This window comes from Ostrea edulis, chromosome 2 (genome assembly GCF_947568905.1).
Source record: "Ostrea edulis chromosome 2, xbOstEdul1.1, whole genome shotgun sequence".
Taxonomy (NCBI): Eukaryota; Metazoa; Mollusca; class Bivalvia; order Ostreida; family Ostreidae; genus Ostrea; species Ostrea edulis.
Genome location: NC_079165.1, coordinates 92,442,191 through 92,467,380, shown reverse-complemented (window position 1 = coordinate 92,467,380; position 25,190 = coordinate 92,442,191). Strand labels below are relative to the sequence as shown.

The 25,190-nt window shown below is 35.5% G+C and overlaps 2 protein-coding genes across 3 annotated transcripts in view; one reads left to right on the top strand and one right to left on the bottom strand.

Moving 5' to 3' along the window:
* Window positions 1–25,190, bottom strand: part of LOC125678438 (RNA-binding protein 42-like) — a 47,442-nt gene that overhangs the window by 6,034 nt on the left and 16,218 nt on the right. Inside the window, exons 8-9 of the mRNA XM_048916898.2 lie at window positions 23,801–23,924; window positions 23,014–23,208 (exon numbers count right to left, since the gene is read on the bottom strand). Of these exons, the coding sequence (XP_048772855.1) occupies window positions 23,014–23,208; window positions 23,801–23,924 (319 nt within the window). The remainder of the gene's footprint in view (window positions 1–23,013; window positions 23,209–23,800; window positions 23,925–25,190) is intronic.
* Window positions 1,034–11,377, top strand: LOC125678450 (uncharacterized). Of its 2 annotated transcripts, none has more exons than XM_048916919.2 (4): window positions 1,034–2,322; window positions 6,616–6,829; window positions 9,569–9,691; window positions 11,203–11,377. In XM_048916919.2, the coding sequence occupies exons 1-4, from the start codon at window positions 2,284–2,286 to the stop codon at window positions 11,274–11,276; spliced, it is 450 nt and encodes a 149-aa protein (XP_048772876.1). In that variant the 5' UTR covers window positions 1,034–2,283; the 3' UTR covers window positions 11,277–11,377. The 2 variants fall into 2 exon arrangements, with proteins under 2 accessions (XP_048772876.1, XP_048772877.1); XM_048916920.2 differs by lacking the exon at window positions 1,034–2,322 and adding an exon at window positions 3,320–3,458.

Genomic DNA, 25,190 nt, shown 5'->3' with positions numbered 1-25,190 from the left:
TACTTGTGATAGAAATTCTTGCTAAAAACTCACACAGTGTTTAGGATATCACCCGGAAAGCATTGCTTATCTTGACCTTTGGATTCAGAAATCAAAAGGGGTCATCCTAATGCAATGAAGACTCTTCCTGTAAAGTTTTATTACTGACGCTGCTGTAGAAGTATTCAAGATACCCTCCTTAATGAGGCTCACTATTTCAAAGTCTAAGGACCTTTACAGTACGTCTAAGGACCTTTACAGTAAGTCTTAAGGACCTTTACAGTAAGTCTAAGGACCTTTACAGTACGTCTAAGGACCTTTACAGTAAGTCTAAGGACCTTTACAGTAAGTCTTAGGACCTTTACAGTAAGTCTTAGGACCTTTACAGTAAGTCTAAGGACCTTTACAGTTAGTCTAAGTCTAACGATTTATGACGATATCAAAATTTAGCAATTCATTTCATTTATAAATGTTATTACCGGTACATGTAAAACCAATCTACTTTTAACAATTTATTTCATTTTCAAAATTTATTACCGGTACATGCAGAATCAACAGAAATAAAAACAATTTCACAGAGAAAAGCAAATAAAAGTACTGGTATTTGTCGGAATTGGAAAAAGAGCCCCAGTACTTATAGTTCAAAATAAATGACTGTCAACAACCTGACACAGGACCAAACCTTCCCACATAAAAGTCCAAGTACTTTAATTAGAATACCGACGAGTATTCCATCTTTTGTTTGTGTAATGTCGCATGTTAGTACATTATCAGACTCTGTAACACAGCTAGTAGCAGGCTCAATAGGAGATAAATCGGGCTCATTCAGCCGACAATTAAATCAGAGCAAATTTCTAGCGGTCGTTATCAACACGCACGAAGATCGTAGAAGCCCTCTCATTCTTCTACACACCCTTCTGCTATTGTTTAGCACCTGTTCATCCTGCACCAGTACAATTACAGCCTTCCGCATAATGTGGTATTTATCTCATAAATGAATTAAATACGATGCACTAAAATGTGATAAATTCACAGAAATGTTCTTGGGTTTTCTTTTCATTCAAAATTCAGGGAAATAGAAATATGATAACAGACGGTGTTCCGATACTATAATGGTGTAAGAAACTGCAATCTCCTGTGATAACAGTTGTCTAATTCTCTTCAGAACTGAAACTTCTGCACATCCTCACTTAAAATCAAGATTGTTCTATCGTATTCTCTACAAACTCAGAACTGAAGTAGAATTTTTAGAGAAATTTCCGCGAATGTTTCCATTGTTACGTGGGATTTTTCCATTATTCAGCAATTTAATTCAGTTAGAAGACCCACATTCAACTTTAATTTACTACTTCTGAACTTCTGAATATGTGTCTTTGAGTGAAGTATCCCTATATCCAATATTAAAAGATTGTATTCTACACTGCATAAATAATCATATTCTTTTAAAGTAATATTAGCTCTCAATCTGAAAATTTCATTCTGTTGTAAAAACGTGCTATTGTGATAGTTTTGTACATGTATATAACTTTAACCATAATCACTGATAAAATTAAAACGAAGTTTAAGATTTTATCAAAATAAAAATTTCGGTTGTGTTGAATATATGGCATTACCGTATATAGAAATCAATTTTTCTATGGGAATACAATAATGTAATTTTGCTATATTCAGAGTCTCTGGATAAATTTTCTAACACAAGTATTAATCACAAAAGTTTATAAACCCCTTTTTTTTTTATCTCTTCTATCATTGAATCAATAAATCACAATTTTGCAATAGAAATTTTCGACACCAAAATAACAGCTAGTGTACTTATCATTTTACACAACCTTTGACATATTTCATTGTTTGTTTGCAGGTGGTTGGGGTTTTTTCCCCCCCTTTTTTTGCTTATTTCGTTTTGTTGTTTGTTTGTTTTTTGTAGAAAAAATGTTTAGCATTTTAAAACTTTTCTTCTCTTTATGTGTAACAAAATATTAACAAAAATATGAACTGTATTCGTTAGATTTCATTTTTCTCTCTGTCATATTTCAAATTCGCCGAATGCCATATCAACGTTATATTTTACCCGTCCTAAATCTGCCCAATATATAAATAAATGTTTAAGGCATTGAAAATAATCTTTTAAAACAAATCGCAAAAATTAGCTCAGTCCACAGCACAGCCTTGTAAACAAAATAAATTGCAGGTTTTGGGGGAAGGTGTGTGTGTGTGTGTGTGTGTGTGTGTGTGTTATCGTGTGGGTGTGTGTGAAATGATCGAGGTTTCACCTTTACGAAAATACATCTAATTTATCCCACATAAATGGCGCCGGTTGGGGAAAAGAAAAGATTACGCAGTCAGGTACAGTACTGAGAGAGAAAAAACCATTGTAACTGACCGGTAAAGACAGGAAGCTTAGTTTCATATCGAGGCTTGTTTTATAACGAGGCTAAGGTTATTACCGGCATAAGAGAATAAATGGAACCCATCGCGACGGTTTTACATATACATGTACATTTTAATGTTTATCTATGACGAGTCATGACTTCACGTGCAAAAAAACACAGCAGTTTGACTACGTGTTGTCGTGATTTTGCTAACACAAGTTATGACTACAATTCACGGCACTTTAACTACGAATTGTCGTGATTTTACTAGGACGAGCCACAGTTTCATGTAACTACCATGCATTCGAGACAAGACTAGACATTCTTGGACATATCATTGCGACATGATTGATACTGTGACGTACCCAATGCTTCAACAAGGGTATCACGTGATGTTTTTGTCTTGTCACGTTTCATCATAGTCCACTCGAGGATGTATCCTTGTTCATTATATCTACGACTGTCGCCATGGCGACAATTATTTAGATTTCATTACGTTATAACATGTCCTTCGTGAAGTTCTTTCACGCTCATCAATGAATTTAATAATCGTAAGTGGTAAACAAATTGGGGTAGCGTGCCTGGAGAGAGAGTCAAGGACATTCCCATTCAATTGCAAAGGTGGTCAAAACCTCTTAAAAACTGAAAGATTGTGTATAACCATGACGGAGAGACTTACAAAGTTTATAAACGATACAGTGACTGTTGTGAATCAGTGCCTAGGTTATACAATAGGGCTTGTTCTCTTAAAGAAAGTGAAATTTCTTTACATACAAATTCATTAGACAGACAACACTTCAGCTGTCCCCACATTCAACGTAAAACGACCAAACCAAATCACGACAGTCTACAATAGACACCAACACAGTCCTTACTAAAATTGTCAGCCAATACAGAAGTTTTCGAATAGTTTCTTTTAGAAGTAATTTATTACAACTGTTTTACATCACTAATCAATCAGAGGACGATATGAAACTGACTGATACATGTCGTTGGTGCGCACATGTGGCTGGGATCTGTAAGCTGTATAAATATTGGGTTTACTTTCAGTCGACTTCGCATAATTTACTAAGGTAGGATCGTAACAGTATCGGGAACTACCTCCAAAAGGTAACTGTTTATTCTTATCCAAATTACCATGCGGCTCCATCTTAATTTGGGGTGGCTTAGGTTTAATCAGCTAATCGAATACAATATAATAATTGAATTTGATAATGTAAATCACCTTTTTAATTGTTCAGCAATGTTTCAATTTACACTGTAAATATTTGCTTTCAGTTTACTTTTTCCCCCTCTATATCAAGTTCCATTACCATTTAAAAAACTATTTTAGTTTTTATTCATTATGTTACAATATCTACCTTATAAAATTTCTAAAACTGCAATGTATTTTTCTCTCTCTCCTTTCATCCTTTTCATTTCTAATATGCAATATGCATCGCCTTTCTAATTTAAAATCTAATTCATCGAAATTTTGATATTTTCATCGTCAAAGTATCTTACTAGAAAAAATAACGAAAGAATGTATTTTATTTATTTTTTGTTGAAACAGAAAATTGAGAACACAATATGAGGCATGTTGTCATAGTCTTCCTTTGCTCTCGGTTTTGTTTGTTCTACGTTACGGTTCTTTATCGTGCCAACAAGTCGACGACACAGCGCCTCCGTTTTATGGTCACATCCGAAAAAAGACCCGTAACTTCAATAAATAGCCAGTTTATAATCTACCTTGCATCATATTCCCTGTCGAGAAAAGCAAAATACGTGAACATGTCGTGCTGATCCGTGATGAGTTTACTTTTTGTGATCGACGATCAATCTGAACTTTCAAAAGTTTTAGACTTATATACGTAAAGTAACGGCTGCCGCGAGACTTGCGTTTCTCAAAATTAAAATTCGCTTTCAAAGGTGACCTTGACACCAGAGGAGAAGCTTCGACGAAGGTCAGGGAAAATTATAACATATATTTTAGAGTTTATAATTCTAACCAAAATCCGTACAATATACTTCAAAAAATCTGACAGACAACTTAAGACTCTAACAGGAAAAATATTTTTACTGCGAGTGTTTTATTTCAAGTAATTCTTCGTGTGAGTTCTAAATCTCTATATCATAAAGTACATAGAACATATTTATTTTCAAAATATATTAAACGGTTTAAGGACACGTGGTACTATTTATAGTAATTCATTTTGTACCCGTTAATAGCAACGTGTTTACAGTCAAATTGAGCCAATCAAAGTAAATGTTAATGATTTAATTGCCAATAATTTTCATCCCCTTAACGATGAGCAGTTCAGGCATAGCAGAAGTAATACACATTAGTTAATTCTGTACTTAACAAATAATATCATATTCATTACCCAATATAGTAGTTATATATTTTAATTATGTAAACTTGGTAAATACCTATATAAATGTTCATCTATTGGATCTCAGTTATTATAAGATTATCCTCAGTATCTATTCTACCCTGTCCATGTACATCAGTATGATATAGTATGTTTTGTTACTATTTCATTATATAAGTTGTTGTATATACTTTATACCTATGAACTGTATGGTCTAATATAGTAGTTATATTCAATCGTGAAGCATCATATCCCACGTGGGTCTTGTTTTGGGGAAGGGAGGGGGTAGGGTTATTTGTATACATGTTATTTTACGTCGCTTTCAAGAATGTTTCGCTCACGTAGAAACGCCACCAGCTGTGGGTGAAGTGCCACAAATTTTGACCTACGAATGGCACTCAGGTCTGCAGCAGTGAGGGTTCTAGATGATCGGGACAATTTCTGAGGATGTAGCGGCGAGAAGCGAGTGCGTTAACCACTACGCTATCCGGATAGATTGTCCCCAAACCCAAAATTGTTCGTGTGGTTGGGTCATTGAAATGCTTTTTATGGCTGTATGTAGGTGAAAATATTGTTTGTCTTGGTATAGAAGTAGACAAATAAAAATTCAGTTCATAATATCGCATCACAGAATATATACAGTCCTATAAGATTTAAATGTATTGTTAGCGTGTTCAGATATAAGCGGCTTTCAGACCGAGAGAGAGAGAGAGAGAGAGAGAGAGAGAGAGAGAGAGAGAGAGAGGGGGGGGGGGGAGGGGGATATACTTTTGGAGGAATCCTAGGCTGACTGTCAGGGCATGTTTAGAAGACTGGAATACGTCCGCAACAATTCACATTAAAGAAGCAAGTTCTGAGAGAAACCTACGTCTGTGCGGAAGAACCAGTCTTATGACCCGAGTCGTATGTAATTTTCGGGGTGGGCTGCATAAAAAAATTATAACAACATGCTGTTGTAATTGGACCCACACATTGCCCTTCAACCTCTTATATAATCATGGAAAAAAGAAATTCTTCATTTGCAAACAAAAAACAAACAAACAAAAAAACAAAAAACAAAAACACGACAAAAAATGTATATAAAGACGTATCTATCAACACAGATAAAATGACCATTTGTATTGGCCTTAAACTGGACATAGAGATTCAAGATGAGGATATGTGCATTTGCATCTTAGAAATAGTTCAATACATACGATCAGTCCAATAACAGCGTGTCATTTCGCTTAATGTTTGGGCGAGGTTTCTCCTAGATTTCAAAGAGTCTGGTTTTACTTTCGTTCTTAGTGACCAATCACATTTAAAGAACGGCATACCGTGGTCATCCAAACTCACTTTTATTGATTGATTGAATGAATATTGTTTAACGTCCCTCTCGAGAATATTTCACTCATATGGAGACGTCACCATTGCCGGTGAAATGCTGCAAAACTTAGGCCTATGCTCGGCGCTTATGGCCTTTGAGCAGGGAGGGACCTTTATCGTGCCACACCTGCTGTGATACGGGCCTCGGTTTTTGCGGGCTCATCCGAACGACAGCATCATTAGTCGCCTCTTACGACAAGCAAGGGGTACTGAGGACCTACTCTAACCCGGATGCCCACAAGGTCACTTTTATTGAAACCATACGCCAATGAGCGAAATGCACGCTAGATCAAGCGAAGTGGGAAAAATAGTAAAAGCAGATTTAGGCATCAAACATATATCTAACCACGTGATCAGTCATCGCAAACCCAGTCATGATCAAAGCAATGTTATGCCAAGCCCGGCATTCCACTGTGAAAAAACAAGATTCCATATCTTTAATTTAAATGTACACAAGATTGATCTTGAGGATGCCTTGAACAAACCTTAGACTTTGCATAATTCAATATGTCTGCCGTTTCCGGTGGTTTAAAAATTTGGCCTTTTTGCAGACACCCCCCTGTAGAATGTCCACTTTGCAGTTGGTTTTACTCGGCCTCTTGATAGCTGTTGTGATCTGTGACAAACGACAGGGCGTGTTCGGACCGTGCCAGGGCTGGGGAGCAGGCTGTACCAGTTACCATAGTTACAGACCCAATCCACAGCCTCCCACCCGAAAAATCACCAGAAATGTTCACAAGACGCCCAGTTATATGTTTACCTCTGGTAAGTGCCTCCACAATTCATAACAAATAGGTAACTGTTATATAGCTGCTAATGAATTTGTAGAAAACTATCATTGTAAGGCTATGTGTAGAAGACATAGTAATGCAATTTTCCTGACCACTGCATATACGTGTTGTTGACCTTGTTCATATCTGATGTTATTTTCCGGACTACTTCACCAGTGCCACTGTCCAAGGGGGGTATACATGAAATGGAAAGCTCGCGGTGACCTACAAATTCATTAGTGAAAGCTTCGGTCATTTACCCATATCATTAAGACCGGTTTGAGTTATCTGCTACCTAAATAGAATAAGACGTATGGCGTGCCTCCGGATAAGCTTGAATGGTTGCATATTTAGTTCAAATCCCAGGAAAATGGGATGGTAATGAACGAGAGGGTCCATACTCCTTAGACCCTTGACGGAAAGGAAACATGCTCTTTTATATGAATGTTTCCCACTTGAAATGCATAAATAGAAGGAAGAGAACGGACCACAAACATGCGCTTATGTGACAGACACTACGAAACGGGACTCGGTAAAGACCCCACGCCAGAGTGAGGTATACGCTAGGACACGATTCCCCCATCTTCTTCTTTAGGAGTGTTGTCGTGGAGCAGAGTAAATACTACATAAATCATAATGAATTTTAACTTCCTGCCAAAGACATTGTTCTGTGAGCTATTACGAAACGTTCAATGGGCTCGCTTGACGATTACGCGCCAAACCTAATGACTGCCTGAAGCAGACGACACTTTTTGATGAATGGAAACTTTCAAATTTCTTGAGAAAATTGGAAAACACATTCACAAAGTACCCCGATTATCAATGGAAAATTAATGGGTAGTCATCAATCAAAATTTTGCAGGTTTTTCTATAAAGTATAATTTAAGCTCTACAGGCAAGAAATGGCACATCCTAGCTATTTACAGGACGAGAAAGAGGAGCGTGAATATAGCCGCGACTCTCCCCTGTCCCATGCAGCGAAAAGTAATTTAAAAGCAATTAGATTAATAAGAATTACCCAATTTCAATATGATTATCATAACTGGATGTTTTCTACCAATTGACGGAGCTTGTGACAGTGAGAGAATCAGTCTAAATTGATAGCTTCATTGGGTCGATCGTCACTTTTGACAGACAGGGGAAGTTTTTGCTTAAAACCTTAATTAATCATATTTACAACCAAAAATCAAAGGTTTCAATTAGCACATTCGTGTTATAGCTGCTTGCCTCCAGCGTTGGTTTAACCTTTTGGTTACAACACACTGATGTCAGAATGTATTACCTTAAAATACTATGATAAAGTACACTTATCAAACTATAACTATTAAGGGTTTTTTCTCTCTATAGTAGATCAAAATGTCACAAGTTTTTTAATATAGATATCTATAGTATTAATTTTTTTCAATACAGTAAATCAAATTGTTTAATCTTTATTTTGTTGAATATTTACACTCTAAGATAAAGGATCAAACCAACAAACACATTAACACTACGCTTACTGATAAGTCAAAATGTCACTTTTTCCACAGTAGATCGAAGGATTCAAGCTTTTACTATAGTAAATAAATGTATCTAAGTTTTTACTATAGTAAATAAATGCATCAACGTTTTTAGAAGAGTAAATAAATGTATCTAAGTTTTTACTATAGTAAATAAATGTATCTAAGTTTTTACTATAGTAAATAAATGTATCGTAAGTTTTTACTATAGTAAAAAAATGTATCTAAGTTTTTACTATAGTAAATAAATGTATCGTAAGTTTTTACTATAGTCAATAAATGTATCTTAAGTTTTTACTTTAGTAAATAAATGTATCTTAAGTTTTTGCTATAGTAAATAAATGTATCTAACTTTTTACTATAGTAAATAAATGTATCTAAGTTTTTACTTTAGTAAATACACATGTAAATGTATCTATAAAGTTTTAACTATAGTGAATCAGGGTATCAAATCATCTTAATGATTAGCATAGATATTGTCTTACATGTAAAAGAAATGAAATGCACGTGTTTACAAATTCGCATCATTTTTTGGTTGTTATTGTTTTGAATATAAAAATTAAACAATAACTTTTACATTAGATGTCTGTGCAGATTCACTTGTGATAAAATGTAGTTGTAAAGTCTGAAAATGTTGGAATCTTCCAAGGTACCTTTAATTTTCCTAGGAAGTAAAGGAAGGGTTTCCCGCGTGAGATTTGGCAGGTTTGAATCAAAACGATATACCGAATTCACGTCAAAGTAAGACCATTCCCTTAATCTCAGAATACAAGAGCCCAGTACTTGACTGTTCCAGTACTTTTGTTCACTGACTACGTGTATACTTGATCACGTGGTATGTTATTTATTACTATAGCCTGTATCATGATTCTCTTTTCTTGGCAAATGATTTTGATCATTTAATGAAATTTAACTGTTACTCTAACAATTTCCGGACGATGTGCTGTTACACATGTAGGATTTCATAAAAACTAGTTTTGAATTCTCTATAAACATTACTTATTCCACTTTCTCCACTATGCTGTCGACTTTTATATCTACTTTTGTAATATTCCGGCTAACTGCATGCTACTATACTTTTCTTACAGCAGAAATAAAATACACAATTAATTGATATATAAATAATAAGCAATTCATAAAACCTGTATAAATCATACCGCCATAATGACAAAAATCATGAACTACAGTTTATATGTTTCATAAAAGCTGTTAAGTACACTGTCATCCTGTTACAGGCACCTCATGGAAGCCCATCGGAAAGCGTGGACGTGATACCAAGAAGAGGACCTCGTGGTTTACCGATATACCGTACCTTAGAAACCCCTTCCTCTCCTACCCCCGACTTAAGAGTGGAGCAGGTACCAGACAAGTCTTATCATCTTAAATTTAATGAAATTATCGATAATCATTGACTCATTATTAAATTGACTAAATATTTCATGAAATTCTCGTTAATTATTGACTCATTACTCAATTAACTAAAAATTTAATGAAATTAGTGATATTTATTGACTCATTATCTAATTGACTAAATATCTATTGAAATTAGTAATGATTATTAACTAAAAAAAATTATGAAATTATCGATGACTATTGACTCGATATTTAATGAAATTAACATTAATTATTACTTCAACAATTAATGAAATCAGCAATTATTGACATACACTGTAATACGTACAGAAATTAGTGATTAGTATTGACTCAACAATTAATGAAATGGGTGATTACAAGTAGTATTGACTCAATATCTAATGAAAATTTCAATTAGTATTCACTCAGAATTTATTGATTAGTATTGAATCAACATTAAATTTTAATGAAATCCGCGATTTTTAATGATTTAACATTCAATGAAATTAGTAATTTATCATTAACTTTATTATCATTAGTCCACGTCATAACTAAAATAAACCGACAATATAAACTTTAAATCTCTGTAGGTAGGGGTGTAATGATACGGTTGAGATATATTATAATATGCTGTAATTGATCATGATCGTATCAACAACACGTACTATGATATTTGGTTTTAATAAAAAGTACAAATTCAATAGATTCGTCTGCCATTATTTAGCTTAAAATGTATTTGTATCATGTTTAAATTCCGAATGATAAACATTTTTTAAATACACTTTCTTAACTTTTATCCAAAATTGACCTGTTTTTTGTTATTAGCTATTTGTAAGACAAAATTTCAAACTCTTGTTGTAGGTATACTCCACTTTTCATCCATTATGATATCAAATTTCTCTGTTGTAGCATTCCTCCTTAAGCAAGTCCGAGGAAAATTCATTCTATTCTTATGTCACTAAAAACTTTAGCTATTGATCTTAATCATAGTGTTTTATTTTGATAACTTTGCAGATGTAAGATCTTATGCCATTTAATTTCATTTAATTGTGTTTTTTATTGTTGCATTCCTCACCGCTACCCTTGTAAAGTGCCTTGTAGTAATTTGTTTTATATAGGGCGCTATATAAATTTTATTATCATGAGAAACAGATTTCAAAAGTTCTACTTGAAAAGTGTCCTTTGTGAATTTGAAAAATAAACAACACCAAAGTAAAACAATTTTTAAAAAAAGAGGACAAGTTGAATAAATTCACAATACACTGTGTGTGTGTGTGTGTATATATATATATATATATATACATATATATATATATATCCTCAATCTTAAAAATTACATTTATAAATACATGTAGAATGATGTCCATTATTTACTTCTATAGTTCTGGCAGCCTGTAGTTTAAGAGATACCCATTTCTACTAATTTCTTTATTATAATAGGTGGCCGCTTTAATTTGCTGCACCCCGTGGCATTTTCATAGCGATACATTTCTACCAATATATTTTGTTATTACAGGTAGCCGCTTTAATTCGCTGCACCCCGTGGCGTCCTCACAGCGACACCAGCAGTCAGACCTAGTGGAAGTCTAGTGGTGTATGTGATCCCTTTCTCTGGAAGGAACAATTCTTTTGAGGAAGAACAACGAATTTCATTGTTTGATGGAAATACAATAAAAGAGCTCACTCAAAATGTTACTTTTCATTCATTAACATTTTGATTTGATTTTGTAGAGTTACTCGGGAAATAAAAATACAAAGCTCTACTAATTCTAAACTTTGTCAGAATTAAACATCTTCATTCATGGATGACTGTCCAAAGTAGGTGTTTACAAATAAGGAGAAAAAATATCATTTGTATATCAAGTTTGGCCCAGCCCTGGAGTCATTACCTCTACCGTGGGGATCATGAAATTTACAATTTTGGTAGAGGCCTTGCTGTTCTACATCACTATGTATCTAGTTTTTCTTACACATGTGTAGTTGTAGAGAAGATTTTTGAATATTGATCAATGTATGGCACTTTTTACCCCACCCATAAGGCCCAGGGGGTACAGAAGCCCTGAAATTTACAACTTGTCATTCTTGTTCCAAAGATGCTTCATACCAAATTTGAAAAAAAAAATGGAAAGGTAGTTATCAAGAAGTTAAAAATGTTCAATTGTTAACACATTTAATCACTGGCCATTTTGGCTCCACCCTGATACCAGAACCCCTAACCCTGGGATCATCAAATTGAAAAAGTTTGGTAAAGGACTACCTGCTTTTTCTGAATATCCATTTAGTTTCAATTTAGTATCAATAGCACTAAAACAAGATGCTATTCAAATGTTTTACACATAAACGCTATATATCCTACTCAAAATTTGATAAGGATCACTAGGTTATATGTGTGTAATTTACCACTAACATAACAAAAGACATAAATTTGACTCAGAAACGTGTTTACTTAGGTTATGAATGAACATTCATGAACGGCATGAACTTTTCTCAATATGGAATGCTTGATATCTGATAACAACACCAAAAGGCATTTCATTACAAAAAGTGAACAGCAAACCAGAGAAAGAATTACACAGTTTTTGGGATAGTCCATCATTACACTTAGTCGATGAAGTGTCAATACCGGGTATGGCCTCCCCTTGCATCAATGACGGTTTGACAACGTCAAGCCATGCTGTCAAAAAGCACCCGGATGTTTCCAATGGGAAGGTTGTTCCACTCTTCCACGAGGGCGTTTCCGAGCTCTGCCAAAGTCGTGGGTTGTGCTCTACGGCGTGAAAAGGCAACCTGCAGCATGTTCCATACATGCTCAATCGGGTTCAAGTCTGGCGAGCGCGCTGGCCAGTCCATACGGACAATTGTCTCCTGCTGAAGGTACTGCTCCACCACCCTTGCGCGATGAGGATGGGCGTTATCATCCATCAGGATGAACTCAGGGCCAACAGCACCAGCGTAGGGTCTGACGTAAACATCGAGGATCTCATCCCGGTACCGCACCCCCGTCATTGTTCCTCTCTCCAGGACATGAAGATCTGTTCTTCCATCCCTGCTGATTCCATCCCAGACCATGATGGAACCACCACCATAACGGTCATGTTCACTGATGTTGGCATCACGGAAACGTTCACGTTGTCGTCGCCACACTCGGTGCCTCCTGTCTGTAAAGTCCAAACAATACCTGGACTCATCGGTGAACAGAACTTGAACCCAATCGTTCTGTGTCCAAGTGACATGATCTTCAGCCCAGTCCAATCGCTCCTGCCGGTGTCGAACAGTCAGAGGGACTCGAACACATGCCCTTTTCGAGTTGAGACCTGCATTGTGAAGCCGGTTCCGTATCGTCTGAGTGGACACATTCACCCCCGAGGCGTTCAGGAGGTCATTACGTACATGTAGGCTGGTTGCTGAGTAGAAGGGATGGCGTCGTGCCTATAGAGCCACAAAATGGTCTTGGCGTTGGGTTGTCGACCTCTGACGACCACCCCCATGTTGGTGTGCTGCTGTACCAAAAGTTTGCTGTCGGTTCCAGGCCCTGTTTACAACGCTCTGGCTGACGTTTAGTGCATTTGCAACGTCACGTGAATAGCCAGCGTCAAGCATTCCAATACATCTGCCCAGTTGTTCTGTCGTCAGGCGACGCCTTAAATATTGAGGGGGCATTGTGTTGATAAACGTAGTGTAAACACTCAAGTGAGTTTGAAATTTTAGAAAGAATCAGACACCAATGCCTGAGTGAAAATCGTGCAATGGTAGCAAAAGCATATAAACTGTGATGAGAAACGCATTTCACATGGCTAAAAATGCACGTGCAAGTTTGTTGAAGACGTTTTTGATTTCACTTGGACACAATATTGCCAGTTATGGAGTTTTAATTTTTTAAACAGAAATATATCTATGATCCTTATCAAATTTTGAGTAGTATATATACAAAGTTTGGTCTGGATCACCCTGTAATCAGAACCTCTACCCCTGGAATTATAAAATTTACAATATTGGTAGAGACGGCCTTCCTGCTTTACATCACTATGCATTTAGTTTTTCTTACAGATATGCATTTGTAGAGAAGATGATTTTTGAAAATTTAATAAATTGTTGACAGTTTTAGCCCTACCACTAAGGCTACAGGGGTGCAGGAGTCCTGAAATATACATGCATGTCCCCCTTGCCCCAAAGATGCTTCATGCCAAATTTGAAAAGAATTGGAAGGGCAGTTATCATTAAGACGTTAAAATTATATAATTTTTAACACATTAAATCACTGTCCATTTTGGCCTCGCCCTGATACTAAAACCTCTACTGCTGGAATATCATAAATTTACAATTTTGGTAAAGGACTACCTGCTCTTTCAAATCCATATAGTTTCAATTTGGTATCAATAATACTAAAGAAGATATTTTTCAATGTTTTACACCAACACTATATACCAAATTTGGCCCCACCCTGTAGTCAGAACCTCTACCCTAATTTTCAGGAAATTTTGGTAGAGGTCTTCCTGCTCCACATCACTATGTATTTAGTTTTTCTTACACTTGTGCAGTTGTACAAAAAGCTGTTTGAAAATTTCAAAGTTTTTTGCCCGACCTCTAAGGCTTCAGGGGTGCAGGAGTCCTGAAATTTACAATTTATTTTCCCCTTGTCCCAAAGATGCTCAATACCAAATTTGAAAAGAATTAAAATGGTAGATATCAAGAAGAAGTTACTAAATGTTGAATTGTTAACGGTGGACAATGACAAATCCTGATTAATTGCAATAGGTTACCCAAGTTTACTCAGGTGACCTAAAAACCAGAAAAATAGAAGCCTTTTGTTCTATATAGAATATTGGTATCAGTCTGATGAAGTTGTCAGTCTGAGGAGGTGGTCTCCAACCAAGCCTGGTATAACTTAACCTGTTGTATCAGTCTGAGTCCGGTATAACCTAACCTATTGTATCAGATTGAGCCAGGTATAAGTTAACTGGTTGTATCAGTCTGAGTCCGGTATAACCTAACCTGTTGTATCAGTCTGAGTCCGGTATAACCTAACCTGTTGTATCAGTCCAGGCCCAGTATAACCATTCGACCTGTTGTATAAGACCAAGCCCAATATAACCTAACCTGTTGTATCAGATTGAGCCCAGTATAAGCTAACCTGTTGTATTAGTTCGAGCCAGGTATAACCTAACCTAATGTATCAGACCAAGCCCGGTACAACCTCATTGTATCAGTCTGAGCCCGGTATAACCTAACCTGTTGTATCATTCTGGACCCAGTATAACCTAACCTGTTGTATCAGTCTGAGCCCGGTATAACCTAACCTGTTGTATCAGTCTGAGCCCGGTATAACCTAACCTATTGTATCAGTCTGAGCCCAGTATAACCTAACCTATTGTATCAGTGTGGGCCCGGCATAACCTAACCTATTGTATCAGACCAAGCCCGGTACAACCTACGTTGTATCAGTCTGAGCCCGGCATAACCTAACCTGTTGTATCAGTCTGAGCCCAGTATAACCTAACCTGTTGTATCAGTCTGAGCCCAGTCTAAACTAACTTGTTGTATCAGATTGAGCCCAGTATAAACTAACTTGTATCAGATTGAGTCCGGTATAACCTAACCTGTTGTATCAGATTGAGCCCGGTATAACCTAACCTGTTGTATCATTCTGGACCCGGTATAACCTAACCTGTTGTATCAGTCTGAGCCCGGTATAACCTAACCTATTGTATCAGTCTGAGCCCAGTATAACCTAACCTATTGTATCAGTGTGGGCCCGGCATAACCTAACCTATTGTATCAGACCAAGCCCGGTACAACCTACGTTGTATCAGTCTGAGCCCGGCATAACCTAACCTGTTGTATCAGTCTGAGCCCAGTATAACCTAACCTGTTGTATCAGTCTGAGCCCAGTATAAACTAACTTGTTGTATCAGATTGAGCCCAGTATAAACTAACCTGTTGTATCAGTCTGAGCCCAGTATAACCTAACCTGTTGTATCAGTCTGAGCCCAGTCTAAACTAACTTGTTGTATCAGATTGAGCCCAGTATAAACTAACTTGTATCAGATTGAGTCCGGTATAACCTAACCTGTTGTATCAGATTGAGCCCGGTATAACCTAACCTGTTGTATCATTCTGGACCCGGTATAACCTAACCTGTTGTATCAGTCTGAGCCCGGAATAACCTAACCTGTTGTATTAGTCTGAGCCCGGTATAACCTACGTTGTATCAGTCTGAGCCCGGTATAACCTAACCTGTTGTATCAGACCAAGCCAGGTACAACCTACGTTGTATCAGTCTGAGCCCGGTATAACCTAACCTGTTGTATCATTCTGGACCCGGTATAACCTAACCTGTTGTATCAGTCTGAGCCTGGTATAACCTAACTGTTGTATCAGACCAAGCCCGGTATAACCTAACCTATTGTATCAGACAAAGCCCGGTACAACCTAACCTGATGTATCAGACTGAGCCCGGTATAACCTAACCTGTTGTATCAGCCCCGGTATAACCTAACCAGTTGTAATTGGCCGTTTGTGTTGGATGCTTTTATTTACTATATTAGTCCTGTGCTTTTTTAATACGATATTCAAAAGCTCTCCCTAATTCCATAATGAACATTTAGACATCATTATAGGCCATCATACATAACCACTTCCAGGTCCAATGTCTAATTTGACAATCATTACAAGCCATCATACATAACCACTTCCAGGCCCATCTAATCTGACAATCATTACAAGCCATCATACATAACAACTTCTAGGCCCATCTAATCTGACAAACTGATGTGCAATGGAATCAGATATTAACCACGACAGCATCAATATTCACATCAGAGAATTCTGGCAACAAATGTTTTTTAATGACAAGAGATATTCACAGATATTAGAAAATTCTGGCACCAAATGGCATGAGATATTCACAGATATTAGAAAATTCTGGCACCAAATGGCATGAGATATTCACAGATATTAGAGAATTCTGGCACCAAATGATATACAGTATTCACACAGATAACATGGTTGATGGTTTGGGGTTTCTTTTCATTGTGTAAAATGTGTGAAAGATTTCTAAAAATAAGAAAGTGACCATTACTTACTCAATCTTGCTGCCATTCAAACAATTTGAAATCAGATAATATGTGCCACTAAGCGCATGCATGTATGTTTCAATTATAAAACATATACACAGGTGTTGAAGCCAGATTACTCTCCTTATTTACAGTTGTAACATTATATGCTAAGATGGGGTGTGGGAAACTTGAATTATATAGGACTATATTTTTAGCAGAGTCAGCAGTAAAATACACGTCTCCCTTTATTACCTCACTTGAAAAATTTAAAAGTATTGAATTTTGTCTCCAGTAGAACATCACAGGAAGAAAAGATTTTCCAAAACTACCACATGGGTTTCATTGATTGTTTGTTTGTTTATTCTATGTTCTGTCGAGAATAATAAATTCACTCATATTGAGACGCCACCAGCTGTAGGTGAAGTACCGCAAATTTAGACTTATACTTAGCGCTCAGGTCCGCAGCAGTGAGGGATCTTTATCATGCCAATGCCTGCTGGGACACAAGACCTCCACTTTTAATGTCATATCTGAAAGACTCGTGATTCTCACTTTTAGAAGCCAAGCATTTAGCGAAGGAGTGATCACTACCTATGTAAATGTTTTAGGTTTGACGAAACCACAGCACACAACACAAGCGGGGCTCAAACTCACGACCTCTCAGTTATGAAGCAAACACTCTACCACTGAGCTACCGCGACCTGTATGGAGGAAGTCATAACTAACTAGCTAAGATTGAGTCTAGTAATTTGCAAAATATTTTTAACTTGCTATTCCTCTTGGGGCCTTTTAAAATTCCCTACCCCTAATCTTTTCTTGGGGAAAAAATTATTTTTTCTCTCTTCCATGATCCACTATTTCTACTTTATTTTATGTCATTGTGTACCTTATTGCCCCAGTGTTATCATAGAGAAACTCCCCACCATTACAAACAGTACAGGTATGACAGAATTGAGAAATAACTAGGAAGAATTGTTTTAGTACATTAAAACTGATGTCTCCCCTTCCATTTTCCATTGTTTTTAAAATAATTTTTTGGGGATCATCTTTATGAAGTCGAAAATTAGGACTTACAGTACATAATTAACAATCGCCTATATCTATATGAGCTTCAAACTAGGAACAGTGTTATGAACACATGATATTAAATCAAACTTGCCAACATACCAAATATCAATTAAATGGCCTACACTGTATGTCAAAAGACAAAAAAATTATGGTCAGGACAAAAAAAAAAAAGGCTCTATAAATTCTATCATTTGACTTTACATAAAAGTTCAACGTCAAAGGTCCACAAAAATGGCACATGATGAACTGCCTAATCATGGTATACCCACATGCCAAATATCAAAAGCTATGTCAAAAGGCAAAAAAGTTATGGTCCAGACAACAAAAACACCCAAAAACTTCATTGTTTGACCTCCACATAAAAAGTCAAAGTACATTTAAAATGGCATGCAACACTGTCTTATCATGGTATACAACATAACAAATATCAAAGGCCTAGCCTAAAATTTTTATTATTTGACCTTTACCTAAAAGGTCAAAGTCAAAGGTCATCAAAAATGGCATGTGACACGCTCTTATCATGGGATACCAATAAAGGCCTATGTCAAAAGACAAAAAAATTATGGTCTGGACAAAAGAAATGCCCAAAAAATTCTATGTGGCATGACTGTCTTATCATGGAATACCAACATACCAAATATCAAAGGTCTATGTCAAAAGATAAAAAAGTTATGGCCCGGACAAACTTTGTATGAGAAGTGGAAGAGGAAGAATGAACACTAAAACAACATGTCAGAATGAATAATATGCAAACATCTAACACTATCAGAGGAAATTCAGTGTACCTTATATTTTATTGAATTTGCCATTGTTCAGAAGTTCTTTTTCACAAACAGATAGAAATATGTTCACACAAAATGATTATGCTGCAAATGAAGACAAAATCTGTGATGAATCACAAGCACATAGTCTGTCCTAGCTAGTTCTCTAATGGAATTTTGTGTCAAAAGAATGAGAACCTCACAAGTTGTAAGAACTTGTGTTCGAATCTTTTGTATATCATATAAATACAATAAAATATACTCATACCAAAGGAATACACACATTCTATCAGGGCTTTGCAAACAAAAGAAAACATCTCAACATGCCCACTGAATATGAGAAAAGTCCTTCCTTAAAAGCAAAATTTGTTTAATTCCATATTGGCACATTGTACAATGTATTACAGCTAAAAAGGAATTCAAGTTTTCTCACATGACTTATCAAGCATCTTCACTAATAATTAATAATTACTAGAACTGTTTGCTCATAAAAGAGTATTTCAGTGCTCCTTCCATTGCGACTTTTCTAACTTAATGTGACAGTCTTTTTCTTCAATCATTCCTAAATGATAGTAAAATTTAATAAAATTAAAAACCTAAAAGCATATATGCCATAGTCAATTTTAAAATTAGAATACGAGTTCTTTCATTGAGTGTTGGAGAGAGCTGGTGGGAGGAGAAGGAGGACTGATTTAACATCCAGACTCTGTTAAGTGGATGTCTCTTTATAGCGTATTTCTGTTTTATCATCTAAATATATTTAGAATGACATCATGTCTAGTTGTTCTTTTTATTAACAATACGTAACATTCTTCTCCAATATGGCAACTTTTTACCATCTTTCCATGAGATGCAAAGGCAATACCCACTACACAATAGTCAATTCTTAAGGATGGGCTAAAACAAAGGGCATATCCTAACAATGGATATTTCCAGACAGACTATAAACAAAGGGCATATCTCTCTGACACAATGGATGTTTCTTGAGGATAAACTTTAGAATATTACAGATGGACTACTATTTTGTGTTTGCTACATCACAGTCTGTATGAATATGAAGTGCAGTTTGAATATTATTGTGTGATCTGATACACTGAGAGTACTATTTCCTTCCTCTGGCGATATCTGTACCACCTAGTACAACTTCATTACAAATACTAATATAAACTGGTCACATAGTACAACTTCAATACAAATACTAATATAAACTGGTCTCCTAGTACTGCTTCATTACAAATAATAATATAAACTGGTCGCCTAGTACTGCTTCGTTACAAATACTAATATAAACTGGTCACCTAGTACATGTACAACTTCAATACAAATACTAATATAAACTGGTCTCCTAGTACTGCTTCATCACAAATACTAATATAAACTGGTTACCTAGTACTGCTTCATTACAAATACTAATATAAACTAGTCACCTAGTACAACTTCATTACAAATACTAATATAACCTGGTCGCCTAGTACTGCTTCGTTACAAATACTAATATAAACTGGTCAGCTAGTACATGTACAACTTCAATACAAATACTAATATAAACTGGTCACCTAGTACTGCTTCATCACAAATACTAATATAAACTGGCACCTAGTACTGCTTCATCACAATTACTAATATAAACTGGTCACCTAGTACAACTTCATTACAAATACTAATATACACTAGTCATCTAGTACTGCTTCATCACAAATACTAATATAAACTGGTCACCTAGTACAACTTCAATACAAATACTAATATAAACTGGTCACCTAGTACTGCTTCATCACAAATACTAATATAAACTGGTCACATAGTACAACTTCAATACAAATACTAATATAAACTGGTCTCCTAGTACTGTTTCATCACAAATACTAATATAAACTGGTCACCTAGTACTGTTTCATCACAAATACTAATATAAACTGGTCACCTAGTACTGCTTCATCACAAATACTAATATAAACTGGTCACATAGTACAACTTCAATACAAATACTAATATAAACTGGTCGTCTAGTACTGCTTCGTTACAAATACTAATATAAACTGGTCACCTAGTACTGCTTCATCACAAATACTAATATACACTAGTCATCTAGTACTGCTTCATCACAAATACTAATATAAACTGGTTACCTAGTACTGCTTCATTACAAATACTAATATAAACTGGTCACCTAGCACATGTACAACTTCAATACAAATACTAATATAAACTGGTCGTCTAGTACTGCTTCGTTACAAATACTAATATAAACTGGTTACCTAGTACTGCTTCGTTACAAATAATAATATAAACTGGTCGTCTAGTACTGCTTCATCACAAATACTAATATAAACTGGTCACCTAGTACATGTACAACTTCAATACAAATACTAATATAAACTGGTCACCTAGTACTGCTTCATCACAAATACTAATATAAACTGGTCACCTAGTACTGCTAGTGTTACTGAAATCTATTAATACACTTTAAAAAAACCCTCTGTTTGGCTTTTTCTACATGCAAGGGTGTGTTGCTGTAACATGAACAGGGATTTTCTGTACAACAACACCAATGCCTATTACTGTATGACCTTATTTCCTGGATGCCTCTCACCCTATAGTGGCAAGCGTAACATTTTTGTTATCTATAGTTTTATTCATAAAAGAGTTGTGGCCTGCACAAGATTTTATACAGCTGATTACGCCTTGACCTAATTCTATAAAATCTTCGTTCAGACTCAGCAATATCTGCAGTATAAAGGTATGGTCCTATAATATGAACTCATAATCGTTTGACCTCATCTTGACTTTGGGCAGACATACAAATGAATTATAAATAGTGTACATCACCTTCCAATGTGAACCATGTCAAAAGTGAATGACCTTTAAACTCCACAGAAAAACCTGGGGTGTTCGTTTCAGCCTTATAATTAAAACACATCAACACAAACAAACATATGACATATGACATCTCATCTGGTGGTGAAAACAATTTGTTGAAGTGGTTAAAATTTAATGTCCCTAACAATTTATTCTGTATCGTAGGTAGTAGTTATTTTTCTTGGAATTATAAAGTCCCTAAAATTAGGTCTCACAAAATACATGTATCTACATGTATAACCATTTTTACAGTAATATCGCTAAATTTGTGTTTCGGTAAAAATTCCACTTGTATAGTAATCTGATACACATATTCAATAATCAAGCATTTTGAATGGTCACTGAGCTAGCTGCTCAAACGTTTACACTTTGATAAAACTTTGTTTATCTCTGGCTGCGATGGGATTTACCACTATAACTATGCTGTCTCAACAACAAATGCACCAGAATGAATTATGCAGTCAATTAGCAACCACATTCTATAAATATCAGACGTATAACAAATTGATGAGATTTGGAGCTTCTTCAGTTTTCAAACTGCGTGTTTACTGTTTGTTATCTAAGAACATACATTTTTGGTGTATCAGTTGTTTATTATACAAATCGTTAAAATGAGATATATTTATGGTAATGTTTGCTTACTAAATTTCAAACGTTTCTGCAATTAAAGATTATTTTTTCTGATGAAGTATTCCTATGCATTTGTTCTAACATTTGAAGTTCAAAAATAGAGGTTTCTGACAGAAAAAATATTTTGAACGAATTGGAAACATTCTTTTCAAAGAATTTATTGATGTGTAAACTCTGGACATTTTACTCACAAACTTTACATAGAATTGCTTCCCATTGTTATTCAGTTTGAGTAAAATGTCTGGAGTTTACACATTCAATTCTTCAAAAACAATGTTTAATTCGTATAATAAAGTGATCTCATCTTACCATATATTTTCGCTTATAAGTCGGATTTTTGGGAGTTTAAAATTGGTCCAAAAGTCTGTATTCGACTTATAGGTGGATCCCAAGAAGATTAGCATTTTTTTGGACAGCATAATGTAGAGTATTTTTTTAACAACTTCGTACTCCGACGATTATCATGATTAACGTTGACTGGACATATTATATTATTCATGTATTCTAAGATTATATGCATAAAGTACAAGTATTTACATATATTAATGATTTTATTCATCTTAAATGTATGTTATTGAAATTGATTTGTTGATAAAATGAATAAATATCAGTGCATTTCACAAAATATTGTTTGAAACAGAGGTGAAAATGTTAGAAATTGTCAACCGATTCTTGAAAAAAGTAATACCGACTTATAAGCGGGTCAATGGCAAATCCCTCCAAAATAGCCTATAAAATATACAACCGACTAATAGGCGAACCGACCTATAAGCGAATATATACGGTATACAAGAAATTAAATTCATGCAAACTATAATAGAATTACTACAAAACAGATTTCACTGGGTTACAATGATGATTTGGTGCTGTTACAAATAACATGTATGCTGAACTAGTATAAAACACTGATTTTACACAATTTCAATGATGCTCTGTGAAATGAAACAAACTTACCATTCATTTCACGCATGGCTTGGACAAAATCATTTGGATCTTTGAAGCTGACAAATCCATATCCCTTTGTTTTGTTTGTTCGTTTGTCTCGCACAACTTTGGACTTTAAAAATGAGGGATATCTACTAAATGCACGGGCCAAAACTTCCTCTGTCACTTCGTTTCCTAAATCTCCACAAAAGATCCGAAAATCATCTAAAAATATGAAAATTTCAGTCTGTAAAACAAACTCTCAATCCAATACATTGTCTTTGACATTACACAACTTTCCTTTACATGTATACACTGTAGACATATTCATTTGCATGTCGAATTAAATTTCATTATTTTCAGGTCTAGGAGAAAACAACAAAATTATATCCAACATGAATTTTTTATTAAAAAAAATATCTATTTGAATGTCAGAAATATCTGTCTCTGTTATTCGTCATCTATTTTTAAATCGCACATATTTTGCCAGTACCCTAATCGTCACCTTGAAGCTTTATGTCCCACCGGGGACGAAGAGGATAAGTGATAATTGTCACCATTGTATTCCTGAGGAGCAGATGTACCTGAACTTTGTTGTGCAAATATATAGTCATAAATCAACTCGCAAAAATACACTGGTGCACTTAAAAAAGTTGAATGTAATTAAGAAAATTTAAAAAGATTTGGGAGAGGAAGACAGAGAGGATTAGGGAGAGGAAGACAAAAGAAGATGAGGGAGAGGAAGACAGATAAGATGAGGGAGAGGGAGACAAGAGAAGATTTGGGAGATGAGTACACACAGGACTAGCCCCAGTACCTTTTTCCCATTCTTCCAGGGAATGATCCTCCCATGTCTCCCCAGCAGCTGTACGAATAATTTTCTTTGGCTTTTTCTCTTTCTTCTCTTTCTTTGTCACAGTTTCCAACACAGGTTCAGGTTCCTACAACATTTATACCATTCAATTCACCGATTCATAAGTGTTGTCATACTTCACAGACCAGATCCAACAGAGGTTGTAGTAAACTGCCTCCTGTCCTGAGCGAGTCTAAAATTCAGGTCATGCACAAATGGAACGATAACTCCATTAAGAGTTATCTTTCCATTCCTTGTGCAAAGAAAATATCCTGTGTTATCATAATTCACAAGACTTTAGGAGACAATTAAAATGTGTTGATGACAACCAAACATGGTTAAAATGATAAATTTATATCTTGTTTGATTTGAATCATATGTACTAGTATTTTGAATAGCTTTCACTGTGATGATTTTTTTACAGTGTCCATACAGATGATTCATGTGACTATTGTTGACATAATAAAATTGGCAACTTGTGAATTGCATAAAACGGTATCTAATTGAGGTACATCATGTAGTTTTCTAAAACCAGCCATACCCAAAAACTACCTTAAAGGGAAAGGTCAGGCAAAAAGAAAAAAGAATTGAAATAATGATTTTTACCATAACAATTATATTAATCATTCTAATTTTCTCGCCACATACACAATTAAACACTAATCACTGATTAAAGATCAGAGTTTGACAAAATCATGCAGGCTGCCATTTTGGTGTTCTTCAATGTTTAGAGTTAAATATGTTGTAGCTTATCATCAGGTTTTATCCAAGAATCCCGATCACTTCCAAATGCTCTGCTACGTCAGCAAACCCCTTTCACTGTTCTTAACAGTAATGTGTTTCTAAAATTGCCAGCTTGTCAAGCCTTTAATTGCACACATAAGCAAGGACAATGCATGACAATTTTCTTTGTGATACCAAACCCTGCTAAAGATGTTGCATCCAAATGAAGATCTATGCAAACAATGGATAACTGATTTGAAGAATGGGAAGTTGTTATGAAACTTTTGTGTACTATCTTACTTGTTAGATAACTTCTGGTGCACATCCTTGCTGTCTTTTGTACATCATTATTTGAATAAATGCAACTGCAAGAACACATGGGTTTATAATCAATAAATCAAATTGTTCATGGTCAGTTATACACTGGAGCTCCCCCATATTCCCTACTGTGTAATCACATTGTTTACAACACATGCATTCCTCTGCAGTAGGCGTGTCCTCACACTGTCCACAGGAACACCATTCCTCTAATGTGGGGATAACTGCATTTGATACATCATCAGTGATGTTTTCAAGTAATTCTTCCTGTATTCAGGCTCAAATGCATATGGAACAATCCCAAGGTTATTTT

Excerpts from the sequence above, each read along its gene's own strand:
- LOC125678450 (XM_048916919.2), top strand. The coding sequence starts at position 2,284 with ATGGCGCCGGTTGGGGAAAAGAAAAGATTACGCAGTCAG. Across the intron at positions 6,830-9,568 it reads CAGTTATATGTTTACCTCTG|GCACCTCATGGAAGCCCATC; the intron begins GTAAGTGCCTCC and ends ATCCTGTTACAG. Across the intron at positions 9,692-11,202 it reads CCGACTTAAGAGTGGAGCAG|GTAGCCGCTTTAATTCGCTG; the intron begins GTACCAGACAAG and ends TTGTTATTACAG.